The sequence below is a fragment of the Purpureocillium takamizusanense genome, chromosome 11 (genome assembly GCF_022605165.1).
Source record: "Purpureocillium takamizusanense chromosome 11, complete sequence".
NCBI classification, from domain to species: Eukaryota; Fungi; Ascomycota; class Sordariomycetes; order Hypocreales; family Ophiocordycipitaceae; genus Purpureocillium; species Purpureocillium takamizusanense.
The window spans coordinates 17,386-40,388 of NC_063078.1; the positions used below are offsets into that span (position 1 = coordinate 17,386).

The following is a 23,003-nucleotide window of genomic DNA, read 5'->3' on the forward strand; positions in this document are numbered from 1 at the left end:
ACCCACATGGCTCGGGAGGAACCTTGAATCTAAATACGGCCCTGGGTGTTGCTTGCCTTGGCCCTTGAGTCTTGGCCAGTCTTTGACCCGGTGAGCCACATTGCGATGCTCGAGCATGCCGGCGTTGCCTGCCACGCCCACCCTCCTGACCATGAATGCAGGCGCAGACCCTAACTACGCCCTCGTCTCACCGCGCTGCAGCTTCCAAGGCTTTCGAAGCCGCCATTGCCGGTCTCGAGCCCAAGGTTCTCTCCGATCAGGGCGTGCTAGTCGGCTCTCAAATCTCATTCAAGGAGGCGCACGAGCGCCTCGAGGAATTTGATATCCTTATCATCCTTGGCGGCAACTCGCAGGAGGTGCTGGACAAGGAGCTCGAGCCTCTTGGCCTGATCAACGACTTTGCCGAGCTCCAGAAGAAGGACAGGGGCGCTGTCAGGCCTTGTGAAAACGGTCGGAAGCGTCTCGGTTCGGGCGGGCGGGCAATACGAGAGGTACATCTCCCTTTCCATGGTATATACTAACACAGGCTCGCAGGGCGGGCGGGGAGGCTACACAGTACCGTGGGCCAAGCGGCGACGAGAGAGCTCAGCATCGGGAGAAGGCTGCAAGGGAGTGAACACGGACGGCAGGGACCAGCGTATCTCGTCATACAGATAGCGAAGGCGCCGGGCGAGGCAACGGTCGAGGCAACTGTGGAAGCGACCGGACGATCTGCGTGCTGGGCGAGGCAACGGCCAAAGCAGCTGTGGAAGCGATTGGATGGGTGAAGCGCCTGCAGAGAGACACCGCGTGAATTTTGGTCCTTGACTGCCCTTTGCATCTGCTGCCCTGTTGGCTCGACTGCCCGTTTGCTGGATGACTAAGTGTATAAAGTACGTACCTGGCAATGCACGTGGTACCTAAAGGAATAGCCTTTTGCGGAATAATGTCCTTCTCTCATTGGTCAGCGACGTCACAGTCTTGACCGCCACGGCAGGAAGGGTCTGGCATGGGCCCCCCGGTCCCCTGGACTTGGCGTTTCCCTTTGTCGATCCACATCCCCGTTTTCCTTGTCGATCCACACCTCACCCCAAACTCGACGTGCCCTCAAAGACTTCAACCAGTACGCTTCACGTTTACGACTTTTAAGATGAGCGCACAGGGGGACCATGATGCGTGGAGAGAGGTGGCAGCTGAGGTGGCGGGGTGGACCATGACGGCGTGCGAGAGCACGCGTGGACTCGCAGAAGTGAGCATGGCCCAGGTGCGTGGCGAGTCGGGCTCCGGCAAGACGACATACCTGCCGTGGATGCTCTGGTCGGCGGTGACGGAGAAGGACCCGGACACTCTGGTGTTATGGGCGGGCGAGGAGGTCGAGGCCGGGCGCCTGCTGTGCCTCCGGGACGGCGAGACGGACCACGCGCGACGGCGGTGGCACGGGGACGAGACGACCAGGGTGACCGGCCGAAGGGACAAGGCCAAGTTCCCGCTGGGCATCTCGTCGTTTAGCGCTGCGGGCCGCTTGTTCGCAGCTCACGAGAAAGAGTACGTGCATACGAGCCGGACCAAGTGGGGGACGATCAGCGAGACGCAGCGACTGCCGGGGCGCGTGATGCTGGTGGTGGACACGCAGCCGGAAATGCCGGGCGACATGGTGTTCCTGCTCGTGGCGGCCCTGGCGTGGGCGCGGCCGGCGCGCGGAGGGACCAACGCCCGACGGCTCTCCATTGTGCTCGTGTCGTCCGAGTTCCTGCCGAGCAACGTGGAGGAGGTCGCCGCCCGCTACGAGGCTGCCACTCGTGCGCCGGTGCCGAGGCGGACGTTCGACTTGCCCGCTCGGCACGCGGGACACGTCAAGGTTCGACGCCTGCGCAGTAACGAGACGGCGAGGAGGGTCACGGATCTGTGCGCCGAGAGCCTTGCAGAAGGTCCCGTGGCCATCATCAACTTTACCGGCGAGAACTGGCTGTGCGACCGACTCAGGGCCTTCTCGCTGCCCGGGCTCAGCCGCGTGTCGGACGTGGCGCGGCCGATCGTTGAGGACGCCTCCGACGGCGCGGCGCGAGACGACCGGGCGAAGCAGGCGTGGAAGAACCTGGACGCGGCCATGACGGCCAAGGGCGAGTCGGGGTGCACCCTCTTCCACTTGGACCCGACCTGGCGAGTGCCGGCGGCGTTGCGGGGATTCAGGGGCGTGCACGTCCTGGCGCCGCAGTCGGCGGCCCGCGTGATACGCGACGGCGTCTGGGCTCCCGAGGTCACGGCCGACATGTCTCTATACCGAGACGACAGGAAGTACGTGCTTTCTTGGGGGCGGAGGGCCTTTGGCCTTATGGGATCGGGCCTGCCGAATGTCACGGTTCACATCGTGACGACGGGCGACGAAGACACCGACGACCACGACGACGACCACGTGGAGGAGGTGCGCAAATACCTGGACGCCGCCACCGCTCGGAGGCGAGTTCATATACATGGCCCTTGGCTGGACGGTTTCATCGTTATGCTCGGCAGCCTCGGCGAGCGAATTTGGAACCCGGTGCACGTGGTGGCGGCACTGGCATATGCCAACGCCATGATCGACTCCGAGGAACGCCTGAAGCGCCTCTACGGAATACGGTGGAGGCGCGGCCAAGGCGGTTCGACGGCGGCCATTCCCGACGTCGACATGGGCCGGCACCAGGCCCATCTGTTGCGGGTCTGCCTCGTCCTGTTTCGATACGATATGCGCCTGGCGTGGCTGGTTGCCTCGGACCCCGTCACGCCTGACGTAGTAACGCTCAAGGCCATGATCGCGTGCATGGTCTCCTCGGGCCTGAAAGAGATGGTTCTCGTCCGCAACAGCCCGCAAGACCACAGGAATATGTTATGGACGGGGCTCGCGCGGGTGGGAGGTGAGCTAAGCGCCTGGGTCAACATGCCCTTTGCCGACCTGTGGGTTCGCCTGGCCTTTTGGCAACTGGGATCGGAGTGCGGCTATACGCACTCGGGCGCCGTGCCCGGCCACGCGCAGGCGATACAGCCTAAGTTCTTCCCGTCTGGAGGCAAGATGTTGGTGGGCCTCGGCATCGCCGCCTGCAAGCGCGCGGACCTGGCCCTGCAGGTGGTCCGCGCCCAGCTTCAGGACCGCGGCGTCGTCCTGCGACGCCCTCGGTGTCGTGGCGAGCCACTGCTCGTGGCGGCCCGGGACCTGGAGAGGCTGCAGGTTCAGCTGCTAGAGGCGTTTCCCTACCATATTTCGGCAGTGACCTCGAGGCAGCTTGCGGCTCGTGACGAAGACGTCAAGGGCCTCTGTTTCTCGACGAGGATTGAGACGTGGTTCCTTCCCGATGCGTTACCCGTGGCCAGGGCGTCGCAAGCGGACGCCGAGGCCAGCATCGGTCTCATCTTCTGCCACGAGCTATACAGGGATGCTACCGAGTGCTCCCTCGTTGCCCACGACTGGACCGTAATCCCCGTCGACGTGGTCCGCAAGATGCTCCAGGCCCATGGAGCTTCCATGTCGTCGCTACCCGACCTAGTGCGCCGCAGGCCCAACATATATTAAACTTGGGCAATGCAGATTGTGTGTACGTATATATAGATTCTAAATGAAGTGATTCCGCAACGTCCATGTACGCCTACCGTCTTGAAACTGTCTACTACATGTCTACGTCTGCCGAGCCCGTCAAGACTCCATCTACGGTATATAGCAATGACCATCCCCGCTACTGCACGTAGACCGCGGTGGCTTCCTAGCGCGTAACCTACTAGTCTTAATAACCGCGCACACGGTCGGCTGGGAACTGGGCCATCGGCGCACCAAGAACGGCTCGGGGGTAGCAAGCAGGGACGCATACACACTCGTTGACCAGACCGTGAAGCAAAAGGTGATGTAGGCGTTCTATATACTACTACATACTACTCAGGTCCTTGGCCTCTTCGAGGCTGGGCGCATAGTCGGCATGGACCTGTCCCGTGTCTGTCGTCGGCTAATTGCCGCCTGCATCTGCGTCTCCATCGTCCTCACCCGAGTCGCTTGCGTCTTGGTCCGATAGCGCCCACGGCTCAGCGCCCTGGAGCTGTCGGACTTCGTGGGCCACCTGTACAAGTTCTCTCACCCAGAGATGTCCTCGTGCGTAGGAAGTCACCTGCTCGACGGCAGTCCGCATGAAAGCCGTGGCCCAATCCAGGCCATTGACCAGGTTGGTCGCCATGGCCAAGAGGGCCGTCACCTGTCTGGCCCATTCGACGTTGTGTGCCGCCAGCTGTGTCCTACCAGGCCATTCTTCACCATCGATGATGTTCATTGCCTCGAGGCCAGCGAGTCGTGCGGCTATCCGGGGGACCAGAGGCGCCACCTGCCCGAGGGAGTGTCCTCCGTCGGCGTTGGCTGGGTCCGCGGCCGAGGACGCCATGCTGTCGAGTCGGTCGACGTCAAACTTGACCGCGTTAATGCAGCGCTTGATGGCTTGGCGGACGCTGCGCGTGTCCCAGTCGTCCGACTCTCCGCCTTCCAGGAGGCGGGACACGCGGTCGTAGAGGTCCTTATGCCCCGTGTGAACGGTGCCAAGGCGAGGAAGCAAGAGGTCGTGGATCTTTCGAAGTGTCTCCTTTGAGACGCGGGTCGCCACTAGTAGGGAAGCGGTCTGGGGTACTCGCCGCGATCTGGCCCACACATCGTGCTTGGCCTTGTCCTTCTCGGCGTCCGTCATGACGACCCATTTGCTGAAATCAGGGGCGCCCACAACGGTGAGGCCCAGGTTGCGGTCCGTTGTCAACAGGAGGTCCTGGCCCTCTGGGGTAAATAGGCCCATGTGGGCAAGCATGGGCTTGTTTCGATACGACGCCGACATCATGGCCGCCTTGACGTCGGGCGCGATGGTCCTGCTTATAGCGATGAAGCGTTGTCCCGACGAGTTCACCAGGATGACATCGTCCAGAGCACTGTCGTCGTCCGCATCCTCGTCGGTGGCGCTCAGGTCCGCAATTGCCTCGGTGGGTGAAAAGATGGCAGGCCAGACGGGCCCCGCGACGCGGCCAAACCGACCATAGATGGTCTTTGGGCCCGGGGTGGACTCGTCGTAGAGGCTGGCGGGGTCGTCCAGTAGCTCCTGGGGCACGTCGAGGACCTCGCCGCCAAAGAAACACGTCTCCACGACAAGGGCGGGCAGGACGGTGCTCTGGAAGGCGCCGCCTTCGCCAGAGCCCATGGCGCAGCGGTATGTCGGCAGTCCGTACGGGGGGAAGTAGCCAACGCCCAGGACGGCATGGATCGTCGGCGTGGGCGCGGGGAGGCTGTACGAGCCGTTAAAGGTGGGCGACGCGATGTGGCCGAGCATGGTGCCAGGGAGGGCGGGGAAACGGTAGTCGGCGTCGATGGTGCGGTGCCTGGACCCGATTCCGGCCATGGCCTGGCGTACGGTCGCCTCGTTGAGCATGCCCTCCTTGACCTGGAAGAGTCGGCCGCGGCGCAAGTCTTTGAGGTAGGCATGGTGGCAGAAGCGGAAGAAGTGGGGGTACTCGACCCAGTCCATGTAGTCGCTCAGGGCAAGCCAGTGGGACATGTAGACTAGGCAGACCTCGAGGCTCGGGACCGGCACCTCCCAGGCGCGCGACTCGTTGGCGGCAGCATTCGTCCAGGCACCGGCCGTGGCCGCCTTGATCTTGCTCGCAAACGGCTCCCTGCCGTAGTCCGTGGTGGCGAGGAGGTCAAAGTAGAGAAACAGCGCCAGGACCATGTAGTTTGCGCTCAGGAGATCGTGTGGATGGGCCCTGGCGACCTGGGCCAGCAGTCGCCGGAGAGTCCGGGGGATAATCAGGAGTGCGAGCGGGGGGAAGTAGTGTAGCGCGCCCATGGGTCGCTTCTCGCCACGGCATACGGCCACGTCGCCGCTGGGCCTGCGTGGATCCGGAGCCCGGTTTCCGGGACCCTCTGGTCGAGACATGTCTGGGCGGCGGGACGGGTCGGCGGCCTGCAGCTCATGCGCCTTTGCCGCTTGGATGAACGCCAGGGGCTTGGGCCTGTTGCCGAAGCGAAGGGCCATGACGGACTCGGCAGAGCGCTCGGTGATCTTGTCGCGGCCTTCCAGGTCGCTTCCCTCGAGTAGTTGATAGACTTGTTGTCTGGTCAGGGGCTCCGTGGGCGCGGACGGCGTGTCGGCTTGCTCATCCCCCTCGGCGTCTCCCGCGTCCTCCCCGTCGTTGGGCCGCGGGCGCCGCGGCGCCATGGCCTTGTGCGTCTCGCGGGCAAGCTTCTTGAGTCGGCCGACGTTTCCGGGGACGGCTATGTCGTTGTACATGAGGATGTTTTGTCCCGTCAGCTGGGCCGTGTAGGCCGTCCGTATGTCGATGGCCTTGAGGTAGTCGCTCTCGGCGTGACGTGAGTTTTTGCCGCAGGCCTTGTACGAGAGAACGGCTGGCTCAAACGTAAAGACGCTGTTGCCGGCGATGAAGTGGGTTGCCAGCGAGTCGCCTTCCGGGTTGTCCTCGTCCTCCGGGTCCGTCGGCCGGAACCTCATGCGCTGGTGGAGGTTCGGCACGCCACTGGAAGGCTTGTCCTTCTCACGGAACCTGGGAAACTCGTACATGTTGCAAGCCCGCTTCACAAGACTGACTTGCTTCCAGTCATTGCGGGGACCGTGGACCGTGACCTTGTCGCCGTTTGGAGTGGTCCATTCGACCTGGCCGAGCAGTTCCACGCCATGTGCGCTCGTCAGAGACTGCGTGATAAACAAGCCCGTCTGTCCTTCTGGGATGTTGGAAAAGTCCGTGAGGACGATGCGGTCCGGATCGCGCTCGATAACGGCTCGGAGACCGGCCAAGTCGTCGTCACTCAAAAGCCTCCTCCCCTCTGGCAGGCCCGGGGTCTCGGGTCCCCTTGCGAGTTTGGGGGGCATGTCGAGCGGGGCGGAGAGTCTTGTAGAGCAAGGCCTTTTGCCTATGACAGACTGGTGGATCGACTAGCCTCTGAAACAGGTCAGTAATGCAGATCCGGGTGTATTTTGCAGGTCGTATTGCCGTACCCGTGTGACGTCGCGGTTGGGGTCGTAGTCTTCTAGCGTCGTGAAGGCGTCCTCGCGAGCCGGAACCGACTGCCAGTCCCGCATTAGTTTCGTACTGCGACATGCCTTGCTCTGCCCGTTCGTGAAAGGCTGGGACACTTGCCGCTTCGTCGTCAATGCGTTTTGCTTTCGAGGCAAGGTATGGCCAAGGACTGGAGAGGGGAGAGGGCGCTACATTCACATCGGCTAGGAACGAGCAATGGGCTTGCCCATCGAGTGCATGCGAGACCATCGGTAGATGTAGGCGGGTGGGCTATGTTCGGCCATGAATTCACAGGGCGCTGCGTGAAGAACATTCTGGCATTTACTTCCGTTTACATCCTGACCCGCTACCGCTAAAGACTCGTGCTGTGAGGAGCCCTACAGGGGGATCATTTCCGCAGTGGACTTTGGCCCTAAAGCCGTGTGTGAACCACTGCGGCTTGAGTTTGGTGGCAAGGCTGCTAGAAGCCGCTTCTTGAAGGCCGCCATGGCCAAGAAACCGTCTACATGTTGGGACCCTACCATCTTAGAGACTCATGGTGTATCAACGAAGGGACTCGCAAATGCGTATCGCCGATGGGGCGAGGGCAGCATCGGTATCATCTGGACTGGTAACACTATGATCAAGTATGATCACCTTGAAGCTGCCGGAAACCCCATTATAGCTGGCGACGTGCTATTTTCTGGCGAGCGTTTCGAAGCCTCGAAATAAATGGCGGCTCGCTGGAGAGCCGTGCCAGGATCATCTTCGAGATCACCAATGCCATTCCAAAGCGCGTTCCGGACACGTCCTTTATCCTGTCAAGGTTAACAGCGTCGAGTTCCAGGAAGGCGGGCTCTCAACCGAAGAGTGCAAGATGTTGTGCACCAAACTGGAAGAACATGGCTTCGATTTCGTGGACCTGTCGGGTGGGACATACCAGGAGCCGGCCATGCCTCACAGGCGAGAGTCGACCAAGACGGGGGAGGCTCTATTCCTGGACTTTGCGGAGAAGACTGTCCCCGCATTGAGCAAGACCAAGGGGTTCGTTGCTGGTGGCCTTCGCACGGTCCCTGCCATGGTCAGGGCGCTCGAGTCTGTTGATGGAATCGGGCTCGGACGGCCGTTGTGCAGCGAGTTCGACTTGGCCCAGAGGATAATCGATGGGAAGGCCAGTCGTGCCCTCTGCGGCTTGCTTGACGAGCAAGCCTACAACTTGACGAAGATGGCTAGAAAAGCTGGTGGACAACAGCGATGGCTCGAAGTTTGGGTTTGTGGACATACAAGGACTGACTCTCGAACCGTACGGATCTACCCACCCAGCCGTCGCATCACTTGCTTGAAGAAACTCAGAGCCGGTCTGATATTGATCCTCAGATGCGTGCGGCCGGACCAAAGCCATTCGCCATGACCCTAGCGCCTCATCAAGGGGGGGGGGGGGGGTGTCGAGGCCAGGAATGTGAGGTCTTGCGTGTATCGGGAGGAAGCGAGATGCGTGACACAGGGCTCACCGCACAGAGAATCTGACAGCTCGTCTGTGTGTGATGAATGGTGATGATGCGGAAGAAGAGGCTAGGCTAGGCTAATCGCTCATAGTGTCGCAGGCATGCATGCTGCCCCACGTGACTCCCTGTGGGCCCCGACAAGGCAGGCCCGTGGGCCAGCGTCCACTTTCCGTGCGACGTCGTCTCCGCGCGACGTCGACCACCTATACGCTCGCGCGTTGACCAACGACTCCCATACCTCCCATAATGAACACGGCATATACGGTATAGACTCAAAGGAACCGCCAAGACTTATATTGCAAGCATGAGCTCCTCTGGACCAAGTCAAGAGTACAACCCCGCAAGCGGTGGAGTCATCGACCCTTGGATGACGGCCATCTTACATGTAACGATGCTGCCTCAATTGTGCCGCCAGGCATGAGGCGGTGCTGGAGTTCGAGCAGCCGATACAGCAATCGAACCTCGCAACGAGTTAGAACCATTGGCTAAGGCTCTAGTCTCCACAGTTGAGACCGCAATTGTGATCGTATACCACGCATCTACGGCATCCCGTAAGTCGGATATTGTATTACTCCGAGAGATATACTGCCGCAGCGCTCTCTACCGAACTCGGAGGCTCCGAGGCATTTCGTGAGGATGGATTTGCACGTAGTGGGTTTATTCTCACCGACTAAACGCCAGTCATTTGTAGCAGCTCGCCACGTGCATACATCGCCGTCTTCAATCAATTTTGGGGCGCACAGTGGAACAATTGTGCAGGTCCTCTAATTTAGCTCTGCCGACCGATGGAACCGCGCCGATGACCAAAGGAGAAACGTCTTGCGCCTACGCGCTTACGCCCGAGGGTGGGGAGGTAAGCGGCTGCACTCTGCTCTTTGGGATTGACCGCGGAGAGGGCTGACCGTATCACATCGATATAGACCAATTTTGGATTGCACAAAAACGCCTTGTAAGGAGATGGTAACGTGAAGCGCCACATCCTTCAAAATGTATAAGCGGGGAAATCAAGTCGACATTGGGGTCCTCGTCTGGTACGTTGAAGGGTGGAAACTTGAACGTGCCGTTGACGCTCTGGAATATAAAGAGCCTCGACTTGACGCCAACACTTGTCCAGACCGTGGTCTATACAGACACAGACACGACTTCGTCGCCACAACAATCTTGAGGAAACTCGTTTCAGTATGAAGATCATTCTTGTCATCGGCACGTTGGTGGCCATGGCCTCGGCCGTGTGTCTTCCTTCATTTACCTGCAAAGGCAAGAGTGCAATCGACGACGGATTGTGCGATCTGGTATGCAAACGTCAAGGGAATCCGAAAGGTGGCCGCTGCGAAAAGAACGACGAATGCTGGCGTTGGACCAATTTTTACATCTGCGCATGCTATCCGATGAAACGGAGCGACACCGGGTTCATCGACGGAGACGCCATTATTCGGGATCAAATCATCAACGCCCCTGCAAACACCACAAAGAACGAACTCATGGAAAGAACAACTCAACTAGTCGACAGAAGCTGGTGCTGCGGCATGAAGCCCCCGTTCGCCGGGCTATGCTGCGAGCTGCACTGCTCGAAAATCGGAAAACTAGGTGGTCAATGCTCCAAGGACGGTGTTTGTACATGTAACCACTAAAGAGTCCTCACCTCGTCAAAGTTTGGGTGGCCCTTGACATTGGTTTTCCCGCGGGTACGTGACGGGTTTTCCCACTGTCTTCGACGCAAATGCGGAGGGCTGGTTGGGCGTCATTATATGTACATATGATCGATAGGACGGACCTAAATGAATAAGTCTGCCTGCAGTTTGCTTAACTCGTACGACGGTGAGACTGTCGGATTTCTGTTGTCGTTGTTGAGACCAAAAGTGCCAGTTGTCGGTCGTACACTCCTTGTCCTTAGCCAGCCTTACTCGCCGCTGCTGGTCATCATCTACAACACAGTCATGGAAATACCTCTGGCGCTAGTTTCCCCATCATCAAATGCTGAGCCTCTGAACTTTGGCGTCTAATACCACGAGCCCAAGCTTGTGGGACTCTGCGTCTTACACCATCAGTTCCACATTCCGAAAGTGGAAGTCTAGCTAATAAGCGGTCGGCAAGTTCCGTCTCCCCTAGTGGAGCGAACAGATCTACAGCGCACAGCCTAATTCGATCGGGCCGTGTCTCTTATATGGATCGATTCTAGGCCATCCCAGGCACTGGCGTCGTTCTATTGGCGGGGCGACTTCGGGAAGGCGGCACGCACGCCTTCCCAATACATTACCGCAACGGCGCACGGTAGTAAGAGCGGCTCGTGGAAGTGTCTGGTTAGGGAACGATGATGATGTCGGGGTCAGCATCCGCGCATACGAGCCAGCCAGTGATAATTAGCCCACGTAGCGTGGTTGGAGGTATAATGGCTCCTGACAACAGATGTGAACGCCTGACGCAACGCCTCGTACTAGCACTAGGGCCAAAATCAACCGTCTCTTTTTATCAACTGCCGATCGCATGCTTACGACAGCCGGGCGGACGTCGCTGTGCAAGCTCTTTGTCAGCTGCATCGTATGCGTCGGCATCTGATGCTTCCACATTCTTGCCACGCGGACCGGCTACATGTGCCGACGGGGTTATTCCCAAGGTTTAAACATGGCCGGGTTTATGTTGGCAGATGAAACGAGGCGTCCTTTGAGTAATAGTTGCGTGTCACGCTGGTGTCAATATCCAGTTGGCGTTGCATCTGAGTGATAGGCTAGCCCCCTGCCCGCCATGCAGGCTTCCTCGCCGCAGCCATACTACAACATACTTTATGCAAATGCGGCAGAAAAACTCATGTGGCACTACTACTTGGTTGTAGTCTTTGTTGACGTCCGCAGCCACGTCCCGGGGGCTGTCGTCACGGGTGGCTTGCAGCTTGCAGCTGTTTCTGGCAGGGACTGATACAGACGGCCGAGGCACCAGGGATGATGCGTCTCCGAACCCCCCAAGAAGCCCCTCTCTACCGCTTGCCGCCAAGGAACGAGGCAGCGGAGGTCTGGACGCGTATATCGATGCAGACCCTGGAAATTCATCACAGTTTCACCTGGTTTAGTGTGCTTCCACTTCATGTTGCGGATCTGATGATGCTCGACACAGCACGTCCTCGAGGCGGACGATGCGAGGCGCGGGTTCTCGACCGACTGGAGTTATTATTAGGACAGCAAGCTGCGCCGACTTGGTTGCTGCTTTCATGACTCGCTGCATGTATGTATGTTGAGAGCCGCTGCTCGCTTGGTAACTCGAAGCGGTCAGATGTCCTATGCAAGCGGGAGGACATAAAAGTTCGCTTCGTTCCTCCTCAGACCTGGCTGGTCTGCTGTCCGTCTCTGCATAATGCACCCTCCCGAGAAGTAACATGATGATTCTTCAGTGGCTGCTACCCCTTTCCCTTGATTCGGCGTCGTTCCGCTGGCGCATCGCACGCCTTGTCTGCTGCATAGCCCACTTCCTCCTTGGATCCTTTTTATTTGACATTGTACACTGGCTAGCCCATAGATCACACAAATCGCAACGGCGAGCCCTTCGCTGGCTGGCCAAAGCTCACATGGTCCACCACCAATACTTTGACCGGACTCTTCGGTTCAACAACATGTACTGCGTACGGAACCTCCTCCTTCACGCGCCGCTCGAGTTGCTCTGCCAGATGGTCGGCTGCACTCTAAGCTGGAAGCTCAGCCGACTCTTGATACCAGCAGCAAGGGAGCTAGGCTGCCGAGACTTGGCAGTTGTATTAGTTGTTCAGATCGTCCGGTCCTGCGTGGTCGCAGCAAACGCCGGACGGGATTCCAACCATGTTCCATACTCGCGGCTGCCAAAGGATCCAAACATGCTGTACGTCGGCCCCCAGTACCATGCGATGCATCACCTTGACCCTCAAAACTATTTCGGCTCCACGCTGCGCTTGGTAGACTGGATCATTGGCTCGGCCGTCAGCCTGCGTGGGAGGCGCGTGGCCATGACTGGCTCCAACGGAGCCCTCGGCCAAGCACTCACCCATCGACTCAACCTAGAGCATGTCAAATGTATCGAGTCTCTGCGGTTTGGAATCGAGTGGTCCTACGACACATATGCCGCGCTCGCACCGATCCTCGCCGACACCGACATCTTGATTCTCGCTCATGGATCCAAGGACTGCGAGGATCCAGTCCGGGCAAACTGCGAGTCTGCCGTGGCCATCATCGAGCTGTTCAGACGGATCCGTCCGCCGTCTCTCAAACCCGAAGCCTTGCCCGAGGTGTGGTATGTCGGCAGCGAGGCCGAGCTCCACGGCGCATGGTCGCGACGCATGCAACCCTACACGGAAGCGAAGCGAGCCTTTGTCCCCTTTGCCCGGGCGTACTACGACAACAAAACCATCATATATCGTCACATCGTTCCTGCCGCTTTCCGCTCTAGTATGGGCCCTGCACTCGTTACGGCTCATTGGGCGGCCGCGGTGGCGCTTTGGTGGATTAAACGTGGAGCGAGATATGTCCCGGTGACATATACCGGCTTTGCCTACGCCAACTACTTCCGATTCAAGTACCATGTCAAGCCTTTCGACGCGTCCATCGGCCATGTAGACTCTGTGAACCATAGCGATAGCTAATAGAGAGCAACACCCAGCCAGTCCCACTGGTAATCAATGACACCGGCTGGAACGCGTGGCCCCAATTTGCCAAAAAAGCATGAGACGACAGCCGACAACGCATCAGACAGGTCGGTGATGCTGCAGCCCCCAGTCCTCACCCCCCGGGATGGCGTTTTTAGCCGATCTGAGGACGCCGCAAGTGGCTGACAGGAGCCAAGATGCCACAGGGTCTTCCTTGTTGAGATGGCACATGCGTCCGTGCCCTGCCTGTCAACAAGCTGCGCGGCTCGCTTCGACGTGCTACAATGGGCGATGTCTTGCTCGTGTCGAGTCAGGAACCTGGCCCTGCTGATCCGCGGTAGTATTTTAAGCTGCCGAGGCCCACATGGAAGCCTACGCTTTGCGCAAAGGCATGAAGCACTGCCTTCATTTTCACGTCGAGGCCTCTGCCGAGTCACCCAGACTTGGCCAGTGCTACGTAATTCAGCCTCTGAAGTCGTAGATAGCCGACGCTTGAGTCGTATCCATTTCGTTAATCAGGGCATGAGATGAGTGGACTCTCAACTCTCCTGCCCTTACGTATATATGGGCTGCAACCAATGCACTGCACCATACTGACACGCGGCAACACGAGGCCAAGGTTAAGAAACGCAGGCATGCTCGTCCACACGGCAGCGGCATAATCGCTACAACAGAAATGCACCCTTGGGTTGTTATTGTCCGACGGAGGATCCATTTATTCCAGGACCCAACTCCGCACCGCGATCGGGCCGTCAACGGTCCATCGTGAACCTCGTGCTCTCGTGGGCATGGTCTTCGGTGCATATGATGCCAAGCAGCTGTTGTGGACTTGAATCTGCGGTATGCGATGCTCCATTCTGAATCCCAAGCTGGGACGGCCGTCGTCGTGCCGCATTTGCAACAGCATGAACGGCGCCCAGGCCCGTCTGTACTTCAGGGCAAGCAGCAAAGGCCAAGAATGCCAGGCAATTCCTAAGCCAAGGGATACCGTGTGGCGTGATAGGGTAATACGAGACGACCCTGCGGCCACGACGAAAGTTCTGCTGACGGCCGTGTCATGCTTTGCGGCCATGGCATCGTCAACGGCGGCTAGGGGTCCACTCCATCAACCCGCGGTCAACGGCTTGGCGACGAGGGGCAGGCTCGTCATCTTCAAGGAGAGACAAGGCATCCATGTTCGAGGCGAGGGTCAACGCATCGGCGTTGGGAGACGCATTCGGCGGATATCCACGGGATAAAGCAGGATAGGGGCGGTGGACGCATTTGGCATCGAGGCAGAGCGGTGACTTTATCGACGCGTGAGGCGTGATGAGCGAGCTTACGCCATGCTTAGACGATGCTGAACAGTTGCCAAGCCACGGCTGTCTCCCGCCCATACCAGTCCATCATACCACGGGGCACACATGGCCGGCAAGAATCAAACAATCGTCGCCCCCACCATGAGTGAGCCATCTGGTATAGGGAAGCGCCGAACAGCCGGGTTGCCGGCCGGTCATCCGGCCTGCTGCGCCTGACGCTATTCACTGACAATAACAGGCTTGATGACGCCATCGTGATCGCCTCGCATGGGTGTTGGCGTAGCTGTGGCCATGTTGTGCGTCATCCGGATCATTGCCCTCGGGGCCTTTCATCGCAACATCCGCACTCCACCTCGAAACTATAGCCCCGCCATGGTGGTAACAACGACAAGCGCGTTGACGACGCGGGCACGTCAAGTTCATCTGCCGCTGACGACCGTGTTGCACGCCCCGACGGCCTGCCACTGCACGATGGAGACATGAGTCTGGGCGACCACCGCGGCCCTTCGTGGCACGAGGGGGCAACATGTTCAACACGGAGACGTTTTGCCGGTCGCCGACGCTCTGCTTTCCGCACGTCCCGAGCTACAGCGACATCGAGGGCGGCTACTTCTACAACTCGACGGGGGCCGGCGTGCCGGCACGTGGTGGCGACGGTGCGGACGGAGGATACGCGCGGGGAAGACGTGGTCCACGGCATCTGCGGACACGACGACGAACCCCTTTCTATACTCGAGCTGTTGGCGAAAGAGCGGTTCGAGCTCTACGCGTACGAGATGCCGGTGGAGGCTCCGGTGCAGGAGGTGGTCGAGGCTATACGGTCGTCGCTCGCAGGTGACACACGATATAGTCGGCGGGCTAGCTAGCTAGCCGTGCTGGTCGATCATCAAGATCCACATTCGCCAAGCAAGCAGTCTCATGCACAAAAGGCCACTCCCGTACTGGTCGGTCGAGTGCACGATGCACATCGCGTCTGGGCGTCCTGCCAGCTCGTGGCCATGCTTGCGGCAGACAGCGCCGCCCGGGAAGGATTAGACCTCTCGCCTGGGCAGGCGTCTGCGCAGCCAGCACAGGTCCGAAACCATGCAGTCGCGTCGTGGGGATGTTGTGACGACCGTATATTAAGTGCGGCCGATATGCAGACGCATAGTGTGTCGGACCGCCCTAGTGAGCCTCCGGGAGACTTGCACGGCGTTGGGGAGACGCTTCCAGTCGGCGGTGACGCGTCAAGACTTCCGCTATAGGGTCCATAATTATAGATGTATAGCCAACCATCTATAGTTCGCACTTCGATCTATAAAGCGCGCCCATATACCACGGCCAGGCTATAGCTGCTCGCAATAATCGTCGAGAGCCCCTGGCAGCTCGCCGTCCCTAGCGCTAGTAGCGCACGTAGATCCGGTGCTATAGGATCCATCCAATAGTTATAGACGTATGGCTAAACCCGCACAGCGCCGGCCAGCGCAACACATTGGATACGTGACGGTGCGCACATGGCAGGCACAGCTGTACAATGACTGATACGATGGTGCTATACAATAATCCTACGCTGCATATACGCTCATACGCTGGGGACCGCTTGTTTGTCTATTCCACGCGCAATATGACCCTCCATCCCAGGGCGCCGGCCTCGCGGATGGCGCAGGCCAGGCAGCCGCGCTTGCGGCGGCTGACGAGGGCGTTCCAGCCGCGCTGGGCGCACAGGGCGCGGACGAGCACCTCCATGTCGGAGCCAAAGTGGCGCTTGCGCGACTCGAGAAACATCTGGGCGGCCGCCGAGAAGCTACCTTTGCGGTGGCCGACGGGGGACCCGGACGGCGACGAGGCGACGCGCTCGAGGGCGGGCGACTGGGGCACGTCGGCGAGGGCGGAGATGCAGTCGACGACGAGGACGCCGCCGGGGGCGCCGGGGGCCTTGCCGAGCGTGGGGTCGAGCAGAAACTCGGAGAGCGTGGTGCGCGGCTTCTGCAGCAGCTCCGAGACGTGTATGACGGTGAACTTGTAGTACTTGTGCAGGGGATGGCCTGGGGCTGTCAGTCGGGGGCCTTTGCCACGACGGGGCACTCACCCATCTTGTTCACGGAGCGGGAGCCCTGGAGCATGGCGGACCCGGAGACGTCTATTTTCTGAATCGTGGGGCTCGAGGGCGACTTGAGCATCCTGACGCGGTGCGAGGGCGCGCAGGGGTGGGCGGTGACGAAAGAGATGTCGTAGGTGAGCGGGTAGACGAGCTCCTCGTCGTCGCGGCCGTCGACGGACACGGAGAAGCGCAGGCTGGCCGGGTACGAGAGCATCTCGGGGGGCTTGCCGGCGGGGGCGGCGGTCGAGGGCGTGGGGATGAGCTCGGTCAGGGGCGTGGCGGGGACGGAGGCGGCGGGCGCGGAGAGGTCGAGGGCGAGGAGCTCGACGTGGACGGAGGGCGGCGCGGCCGAGTAGCCCGTCTCGTGGGGGACGATGAAGTCGGCGGGCAGGACCGAGTCCTCCTTGGCGTCGCCGAGGATGCTGGACTCGCGCTCGAGGCGCTTCTTGCCCCAGATCCTGGCCCTTTTGCCGAGGTGGGCGAGGTCGTCGGCGACGTCCTCGGCCTCGATGCTGAGCCAGCCGTCGCCGCGGCCGTCGGGGACCACGTCGGTGGAGATCCAGCCCATGCACTCGGCGGCGCCCTGGCCGGCGGCGAGGACCCTGCCGACGATGCACGAGGTGCTCCAGAAGCTCTTGCCGGCGTAGACGAAGCCGCCCGAGAGGTTGGCGCAGGGGCCGAGGCGGGCCATGGCCTCGCGGTCGTTTTCGAGCAGCGTCGCCATGAGGTAGTGGCAGAGCGTCTCGCCGGGCAGCACGAGGCCAAAGACGTACGACTTTGTGATCCAGCCCGACTCGTGCAGCGCGGCGGCCAGCTTGCGCCGCTGGGCGTGGGCGCGGGCCTTTGGCTTGCCGCGGTGGCAGGTGACGTCCCAGGCGCCAAAGTAGGAGGCGTCCGAGTCGACGGACGCGGCGGAGCTGGCGGGCGTGGCGCCGCCGGCCATCTGGGCGCGCTCCGAGATGCCGTACTCGTAGCGGTCGATGTCGGGCCACATGAGGTTCCGCGCAAAGTGGATGAGGCCGTCGACCTGGCGCTGGCTGTGGCGGCCGCGGATGGCGTAGCGACACGGCGTCGCGGGCGCGTGCTTGTGGTGGCGGTTGGAGACGCGGCTGACGAGCGAGGCGAGCCAGCTGCTCCCGCGGCGGGGCGGCGGCGGGCGCAGGAGCGGCGGCTGCGGGCCGGGCTCCTCGACAGGCTCCTTGACAATCTCGATATTCTCCAGCCAGCTGCGGGCGAGCAGCAGCGACCACTTGACGGTCGGGGAGGCGCCGCGCTCAAAGTAGGCGACGTCGATGGCCTTGATGCCGCCGGAGCCAAACTCGACGCCCTCGGTGACGGCGTCGAGGCGCAGCAGCAGCTCCGAGGCGACGAGGATCTGCATGAGCAGCCAGTACTTTTCCTCGGCGCGCTCGGCGGCGGAGTCGGCGTCGTGGACGGCGGTGGCGTCGTCGAGGTCGTCGTCGCCCTTGTCGCCCCAGAGGACCTGGCCGAGGCGGATGCGCCACTCGACGCGCGACAGGTCGATCCAGACGTTGGCGGTGCCCATGCACTTGAGGAGGGCGACGATCTGGTTGGGGAGGCTGTGGCGGTCGGTGCGGTCGATGACGGTGTTGCAGGGGCGCATGAGGGCGTGGAAGAGGTCGGCGTGGGTGTCGGCCGACTTGCGGTGGCGCAGGTCGTTGCGGCGGTAGAGGTCGGCGTTGCGGCGGAGGCGGTCGAGCAGGTCGGGCTCGGGCAGGCGGTGCAGCCAGCCCTGGGGGGCGAGGATGCGCTCGCGGGCGTCGACGATGGCGCGGGCCTTTGTGCCGACGCTCTCGAAGCCAAACTGCTCCTCCTCGAGGGAGTCGGCGGCGGACAGCTCGAGGGCGGCCTGGTAGCCCATGGTGCCCTTTTCGACGCCGTGCATGCTCAGCATGTTGGGGCGCTCGCGGCAGCGGACGTAAAAGTGCGCGCGGTGCTGCTCCTCGGCCTGGCGGCGGGCCGCGGCGTCGTGCTCCTGGTCGCGCGTGATGTGCGGCCAGGCCGTGACGCCGCTCCAGGCGCGGTCCTCGATCTGCACATGGTCCGTCAGGTCGCGGATCTCGAGCTCCTCGTCAAACGGAAAGGCCACGCTGGGGTGCGGCGCGCCGTGGTAGTGGCTCTCGGAGCGGGCAAAGTACTGGGGGGCCCCGGAGAAGAGCTTCTCGATGTCGTCTTCGCTGAGGGCCGCCATGGTGGCGTCATGGGCTGCTGCGGACCCGAAGCATTGGCCGGGCGGACGGGCGGCGGCCGTGGAGGGTGCGGCGACGGCGGGCGGGAGCCGTCGTAGAGCTGTCGTGGAGCCGTGGTGGATGTCGGGGGTGAGGTCGACGACGAAGTTGAACAAGAGGTGAGGTCAATCAATCGCAGCTGCGGCAAGCGGGGCCGGCAGTGGCGGACGTCAAGGCGGGGTCGCCTGGATGCACCGGATGCACTGGACAGCCCGAGATTGAGATCAATGGGTGATTACGTTCACCGATAGATGAAGATGGATGAAGCGATGGCGTCGAGATCTCGCACCTGCCCGGCCGCGGGGTCGATGCAGCGCTGAAGGTTGAGGCTTCTGGCAGCTCAGCAGGTGGCGTGACCCGAGCTGGAGGTGTCGCCTGATGTCTTGCGAGATCGGGAGCGGGCCGCCAGCTGCCGTCGCAGTCACTGCTGTATTCGGGCGGCGCTGCATGCGGACGAGCTGCAGGCCCACCTGCAGCTGCGAGCCGTTCCTGCAGCCACGCCGACCGTTGCACAGCATGCTGCCGACAGAGCACGAGATCATGGTAATGACATTGTAGTCTGTACGCCGCTGGATCAATTCTATTACCTGGCCGTGCGATACGCCGTAAATCAAGCCCGCAATGCGCCGTTGGCCGTAGCCGTACATGTTTTCATGCCTCATAACGCGGCCCCCACGTCGATAACCCCAACCACGGCGACCGCTCATCGCCCTGACCTCCGACTGCATGATCAACCGTCGTAATCCTCCGAAAAGAGCGTCGGCGGCTGCGTGTCACCTTCGTCCTTGCCTCGGTCCCAGTCCCGCTTCTCGCCCGCCTTGCCCCACACCACGTCCTTGTCCGTCTTCTCGCCCTGCGTCATCTTGCGGATCTGGTCCTCGGGGAACCCTGCGTCCCGCATGCGCCGCTCCTGGTTCTGCTTGAGTTTCAGCCGGTCCCTATAGGCCTCTACCGTGTCATCCCAGTCGCCGCCGTCGCTTCCGGGGTCAACATCCATCTTGGGGTCGTACGACGAGCTGAAGCGCCGGTCAAGGTCTGCGGCGCCGCCAATCGTGCCTCGTCCTTTGAACGTGGGGGGCGGTGCCGGGCCAAAGTTTTCGTGGTCCGAGTCTGAGCTGGCCGCCGCGGGCTGGCGCGACGCGCGCTTGGATCGAGGTGAAGATGAACGGTCCCGGCGTCGTCTGCTTCGCTCTGGCGAGCGCGATCTGCGTCGTCTTGGAGATCTGGATCTGCTTCGGCGTGACGTTGTGTGGTGACAGGGTCGTTCCTCACCCGATATGTGGGTGTCGTGTCGGGAGCGTCGGCTGGTAAGTTCGTCGTCTCGAGATGGGTGCCTGTGCTCGATGAGCCGGTCGTGCCGTTTGGGGTGGTCGCCTCCACGCAAGATTGAACCACCGTGGCGCGTGGTCGAGTCGCCGCCTCGTCTCTCGCCATGGTGCCGGGAAGGAACCGGGTCTCTGGACGCACCGCCCAGAATGGCCCGTATGCCGTCCATCTGTCGCCTGCGCAGAGTAGGCTCGCCCGCCGCGCGGCTCGGTTTTCGCGTGGAACGGCTGGATTCGGCCCGCGTGGGCTGCGGCTCCTTCTCTTTGGCCCGCTCGGCATCTCTCTGGCCCGCTGCAGTCATTAGCACGGCACGCGCAACAGTCGACCCACTCCGCACATACCTCGAAGGATCTTCTTGAGAAACCTCACGTTGGGCCTGGGCATGGTAGCCGGCCTACAAACCGTCAGCTTCGTGCGTTTGACATGCTGCGAGCGACTCACCTTTTCTCGCCCGAGGCCCCGGGCCCCCTCGTCGCCTCGTCGACCAGCAGGCGAGCGGCATGTTCGTCTGAAGGGATGAAGTCATCAGCCATGGCGTCCACGCTGTCGAAAAGGGTGGCCGCACCTGGGGGAGATGATGCAAACGCGAGGTTGCGGCGGCGCTTGCATGGCCAAAGGCCCACTCGATAGCGTGGCAGCAGGTCCCTGCTGCCAGGTGCCCCTCCATCGATAAGATAAGGCTGGCACTAGCCCGATTGGGGCCAAGTAAACAGCGACTGCCGAGACGACGACGTCTCGTTGCTCGCAGCAGTCACCAGGCATCCTCAAACCGCCCGACACTCAACAGCTTGGAGTGTTAAAGCTTTGACACTCGACGGATAACGCTTGACACTCGCGAGCCTCGACGCTTTTTTGGCGGCATTCCGAGCACATCCCTCAGCATGGCGACACGCGCAGACGAGGTCCTCGAGACCCTCCGACGGCTGCAGTCGAAACACGAGCTCTCCATTGTCCGCCTCAGCGAGCCCATCGCCAGCTCCGCGGCGCACCCGGAGCACGACACGCGACAGCGCGGGTCCGACGCGTCGAGCGCGCCGCTCGAGGGCCCGACGCCGGCCGGGCTCGAGGCGGACCTGGCGCACTACACGGAGCTGTTCGCCAAGCTGCGCTTCTCGTACGTGGAGCAGGTGACCAAGGAAAAGTTCATACGGGCCATCGTGGGCGACCCGCCGCTCATCGTGACGATGCAGGAGAACCTGGACCTGGAGCGGGCCAACGGCGAGGCCAAGGCGCAGCTCAAGTCGCTCAAGCTCGAGGTGGCCGACATGGTGGAGGAGCTGGAGCGCCGGGGCCGGGAGCTGAGCGCGCGGTACGAGCGCGTGCGCGTCGAGACGGCGCGGCTGGACGAGCTGCCGGGGCGGATCCGCGAGCTGGAGACGCAGGTCGAGGAGCTGCGGGCGGCGCACGACGTGCCCGGGGCCGCGCCGGGGCTGAACCTGCCGCTGGCCAAGACGCTGGGGCTCGTGGCGAAGCGCAAGGCCGAGCAGCAGGAGCTGGCGCGGGAGCTGGAGGCGCTGCAGGCCAAGGCACCGCGCAAGAGGAAAGAGGCCGAGAGGCTGCGGGCGGAGCTGCAGCCGCTGGAGGCGAGGCTACACAACAGCGCGGCGGCCGCCCGCGAGGCGCAGAGGCGAAAGGATGCGGCGCTGGGGGGTGCGGCCGACGACCTCGAGCAGCGTGCGCGGTGGTGGCGGGCGAGCGAGGGCGTGCTGCGACAGGCGCTGGACGTGAAGGAGTGACGGGGTATCACGACATGGCATGCATGCGGATGAGTCGAGTATACCGCGGGCTGCGGCCTTGCTTCACATTGGGCTGGGATGATTTGGCGACACGGCGTTGTGGTGTTGGCGGAATGCCGCTGGGGATCATGTACATGGACAATCAACCTGGTCTTTACAAGCAGCTGTGGGCGTCATCATGGCAGTAGTCGACCGAGTCATTGGAAGCTGTCATGGAACTTTGACATGTCGAGCAGTCGCAGCGGTCACCCCATTGGCAGCATATATGACGCGTGCGGGCATGAGCAGCAATCGGCATAGGCCCGTAATAGCATACACGACATGTCCTGACGGCACAGATGTGTGCGACCCGTCTCCGCCTGGGCAGCTGGGTCATGGAGGCGCGAAAGCCAGCAAATCGTCATCCAGTCGTCGACGAGATGCGCCGTTGCTCAAGGCAGTCGTCGACAGAGACACCATGAGCAGCCGTGATGCGTTACACGAGGAGGATCCCGCCGCTCTGGTCCCGCAGCTTGGGATACGTCGACGCGTACGAGCAGTCCAAAGCATCAGCCAGATGCGAGCTTCCCGGCATCACCGTTCTCGGCCTCATGCCGCGCGCTCGTGTCCCACGTCGAGGCCTTCAGAACCTGCTTCAGGCCAGGCACTCGCTCCCGCAACCGCCCAGCCTCCGCTGTTCCGAGCCGGCTCGGCTCTCGCCAGCCGCTACCACGGAAAAACTCCCACTTCATGTCATATCTTGACACCTCGCGCCGCAAGCCCGTGCCGCTATCCGCACGCTCGCCCACGCTCTCCCACGCACGCCCGCCGGCGCGGCGCCACCACGTTTGCTCGTGGACCCCCGGCCCAGGTTCCGCCGGTTCGCGCGCTGCGGGCATGGCCTCATTCTCGGCCGCCTCGTTTCCATGGCGTCGCGCGGCGTGGCGGCTGACGGGGCCACGCACCCCGTCAGCGCTGGCCCGCATCCGGGCCTGTGCGTGCTGCCTTGTCGGCGCGGGCCCCCGGCGTCATTGACCGGCTAGCACAAGTCGGAGCCAGCCCTGATGGACCCCGTAGACCCTGGGGCTGCACAACGGCAAACGCGTCCATCAAGCGCCGGGCACGGCATGCGTCGCATTTATCCCGGCGTGAGAAGCCCGGTGAGGGCGGCGCCCTGCGCACGTATGTGTGGTGGGAAATAGGAAGCGGCGGCGCCGCGGCAGCACCAGGGGCAGCACCAGAGGCA

At 61.8% G+C, this 23,003-nt stretch overlaps 8 protein-coding genes across 11 annotated transcripts; 5 read left to right on the top strand and 3 right to left on the bottom strand.

The window, feature by feature from the left end:
* Positions 1-155: 155 nt before the first annotated feature.
* On the top strand, positions 156-657 carry JDV02_009921 (uncharacterized protein; the record flags this gene model as incomplete). The annotated part of the gene is made up of 2 exons (XM_047991617.1): positions 156-431; positions 535-657. 2 exons carry the CDS (start codon positions 156-158, stop codon positions 655-657), a joined length of 399 nt encoding a protein of 132 aa, XP_047847629.1.
* Positions 658-1,234: 577 nt separating this feature from the next.
* JDV02_009922 (uncharacterized protein) lies at positions 1,235-3,523 on the top strand (the record flags this gene model as incomplete). The annotated part of the gene is made up of 1 exon (XM_047991618.1): positions 1,235-3,523. The coding sequence occupies one exon, from the start codon at positions 1,235-1,237 to the stop codon at positions 3,521-3,523; it is 2,289 nt and encodes a 762-aa protein (XP_047847630.1).
* Positions 3,524-3,947: 424 nt separating this feature from the next.
* Positions 3,948-7,064, bottom strand: JDV02_009923 (uncharacterized protein; the record flags this gene model as incomplete). Its single annotated transcript, XM_047991619.1, has 2 exons — positions 3,948-6,917; positions 6,981-7,064. The coding sequence occupies 2 exons, from the start codon at positions 7,062-7,064 to the stop codon at positions 3,948-3,950; spliced, it is 3,054 nt and encodes a 1,017-aa protein (XP_047847631.1).
* Positions 7,065-7,858: 794 nt separating this feature from the next.
* Positions 7,859-8,274, top strand: JDV02_009924 (uncharacterized protein; the record flags this gene model as incomplete). The annotated part of the gene is given in 2 exon segments (XM_047991620.1): positions 7,859-8,251; positions 8,269-8,274. The coding sequence occupies 2 exon segments, from the start codon at positions 7,859-7,861 to the stop codon at positions 8,272-8,274; spliced, it is 399 nt and encodes a 132-aa protein (XP_047847632.1).
* A 4,050-nt stretch (positions 8,275-12,324) lies between these two features.
* JDV02_009925 (uncharacterized protein) lies at positions 12,325-13,086 on the top strand (the record flags this gene model as incomplete). The annotated part of the gene is made up of 1 exon (XM_047991621.1): positions 12,325-13,086. The coding sequence occupies one exon, from the start codon at positions 12,325-12,327 to the stop codon at positions 13,084-13,086; it is 762 nt and encodes a 253-aa protein (XP_047847633.1).
* A 2,535-nt stretch (positions 13,087-15,621) lies between these two features.
* On the bottom strand, positions 15,622-19,037 carry JDV02_009926 (uncharacterized protein). 2 transcript variants are annotated; one of them, XM_047991622.1, is made up of 2 exons: positions 16,456-19,037; positions 15,622-16,411 (listed from the first exon to the last, which is right to left on the bottom strand). In XM_047991622.1, the coding sequence occupies exons 1-2, from the start codon at positions 18,677-18,679 to the stop codon at positions 15,975-15,977; spliced, it is 2,661 nt and encodes an 886-aa protein (XP_047847634.1). In that variant the 5' UTR covers positions 18,680-19,037; the 3' UTR covers positions 15,622-15,974. The 2 variants fall into 2 exon arrangements, with proteins under 2 accessions (XP_047847634.1, XP_047847635.1); XM_047991623.1 differs by having other exon boundaries at positions 15,622-19,037.
* A 223-nt stretch (positions 19,038-19,260) lies between these two features.
* JDV02_009927 (uncharacterized protein) lies at positions 19,261-20,621 on the bottom strand. 3 transcript variants are annotated; one of them, XM_047991626.1, is made up of 4 exons: positions 20,484-20,621; positions 20,384-20,436; positions 20,184-20,325; positions 19,261-20,050 (listed from the first exon to the last, which is right to left on the bottom strand). In XM_047991626.1, exons 1-4 carry the CDS (start codon positions 20,573-20,575, stop codon positions 19,447-19,449), a joined length of 891 nt encoding a protein of 296 aa, XP_047847638.1. In that variant the 5' UTR covers positions 20,576-20,621; the 3' UTR covers positions 19,261-19,446. The 3 variants fall into 3 exon arrangements, with proteins under 3 accessions (XP_047847638.1, XP_047847636.1, XP_047847637.1); XM_047991624.1 differs by having other exon boundaries at positions 19,261-20,436; XM_047991625.1 differs by having other exon boundaries at positions 19,274-20,333; positions 20,384-20,621.
* Positions 20,622-20,923: 302 nt separating this feature from the next.
* JDV02_009928 (uncharacterized protein) lies at positions 20,924-21,778 on the top strand (the record flags this gene model as incomplete). The annotated part of the gene is made up of 1 exon (XM_047991627.1): positions 20,924-21,778. One exon carries the CDS (start codon positions 20,924-20,926, stop codon positions 21,776-21,778), a length of 855 nt encoding a protein of 284 aa, XP_047847639.1.
* Between the last annotated feature and the right edge of the window lie 1,225 nt (positions 21,779-23,003).

What these genes read in the sequence shown, in the direction of transcription:
- JDV02_009926 (XM_047991622.1), bottom strand. Translation starts at nt 18,679, where the DNA reads ATGGCGGCCCTCAGCGAAGACGACATCGAGAAGCTCTTCTCCGGGGCC. An exon ending in CCGCTCCGTGAACAAGATGG is followed by an intron (nt 16,412 to 16,455) that starts GTGAGTGCCCCG and finishes TGACAGCCCCAG; the next exon opens with GCCATCCCCTGCACAAGTAC.
- JDV02_009927 (XM_047991625.1), bottom strand. Translation starts at nt 20,426, where the DNA reads ATGCCCAGGCCCAACGTGAGGTTTCTCAAGAAGATCCTTCGAG. An exon ending in TCTCAAGAAGATCCTTCGAG is followed by an intron (nt 20,334 to 20,383) that starts GTATGTGCGGAG and finishes TAATGACTGCAG; the next exon opens with CGGGCCAGAGAGATGCCGAG.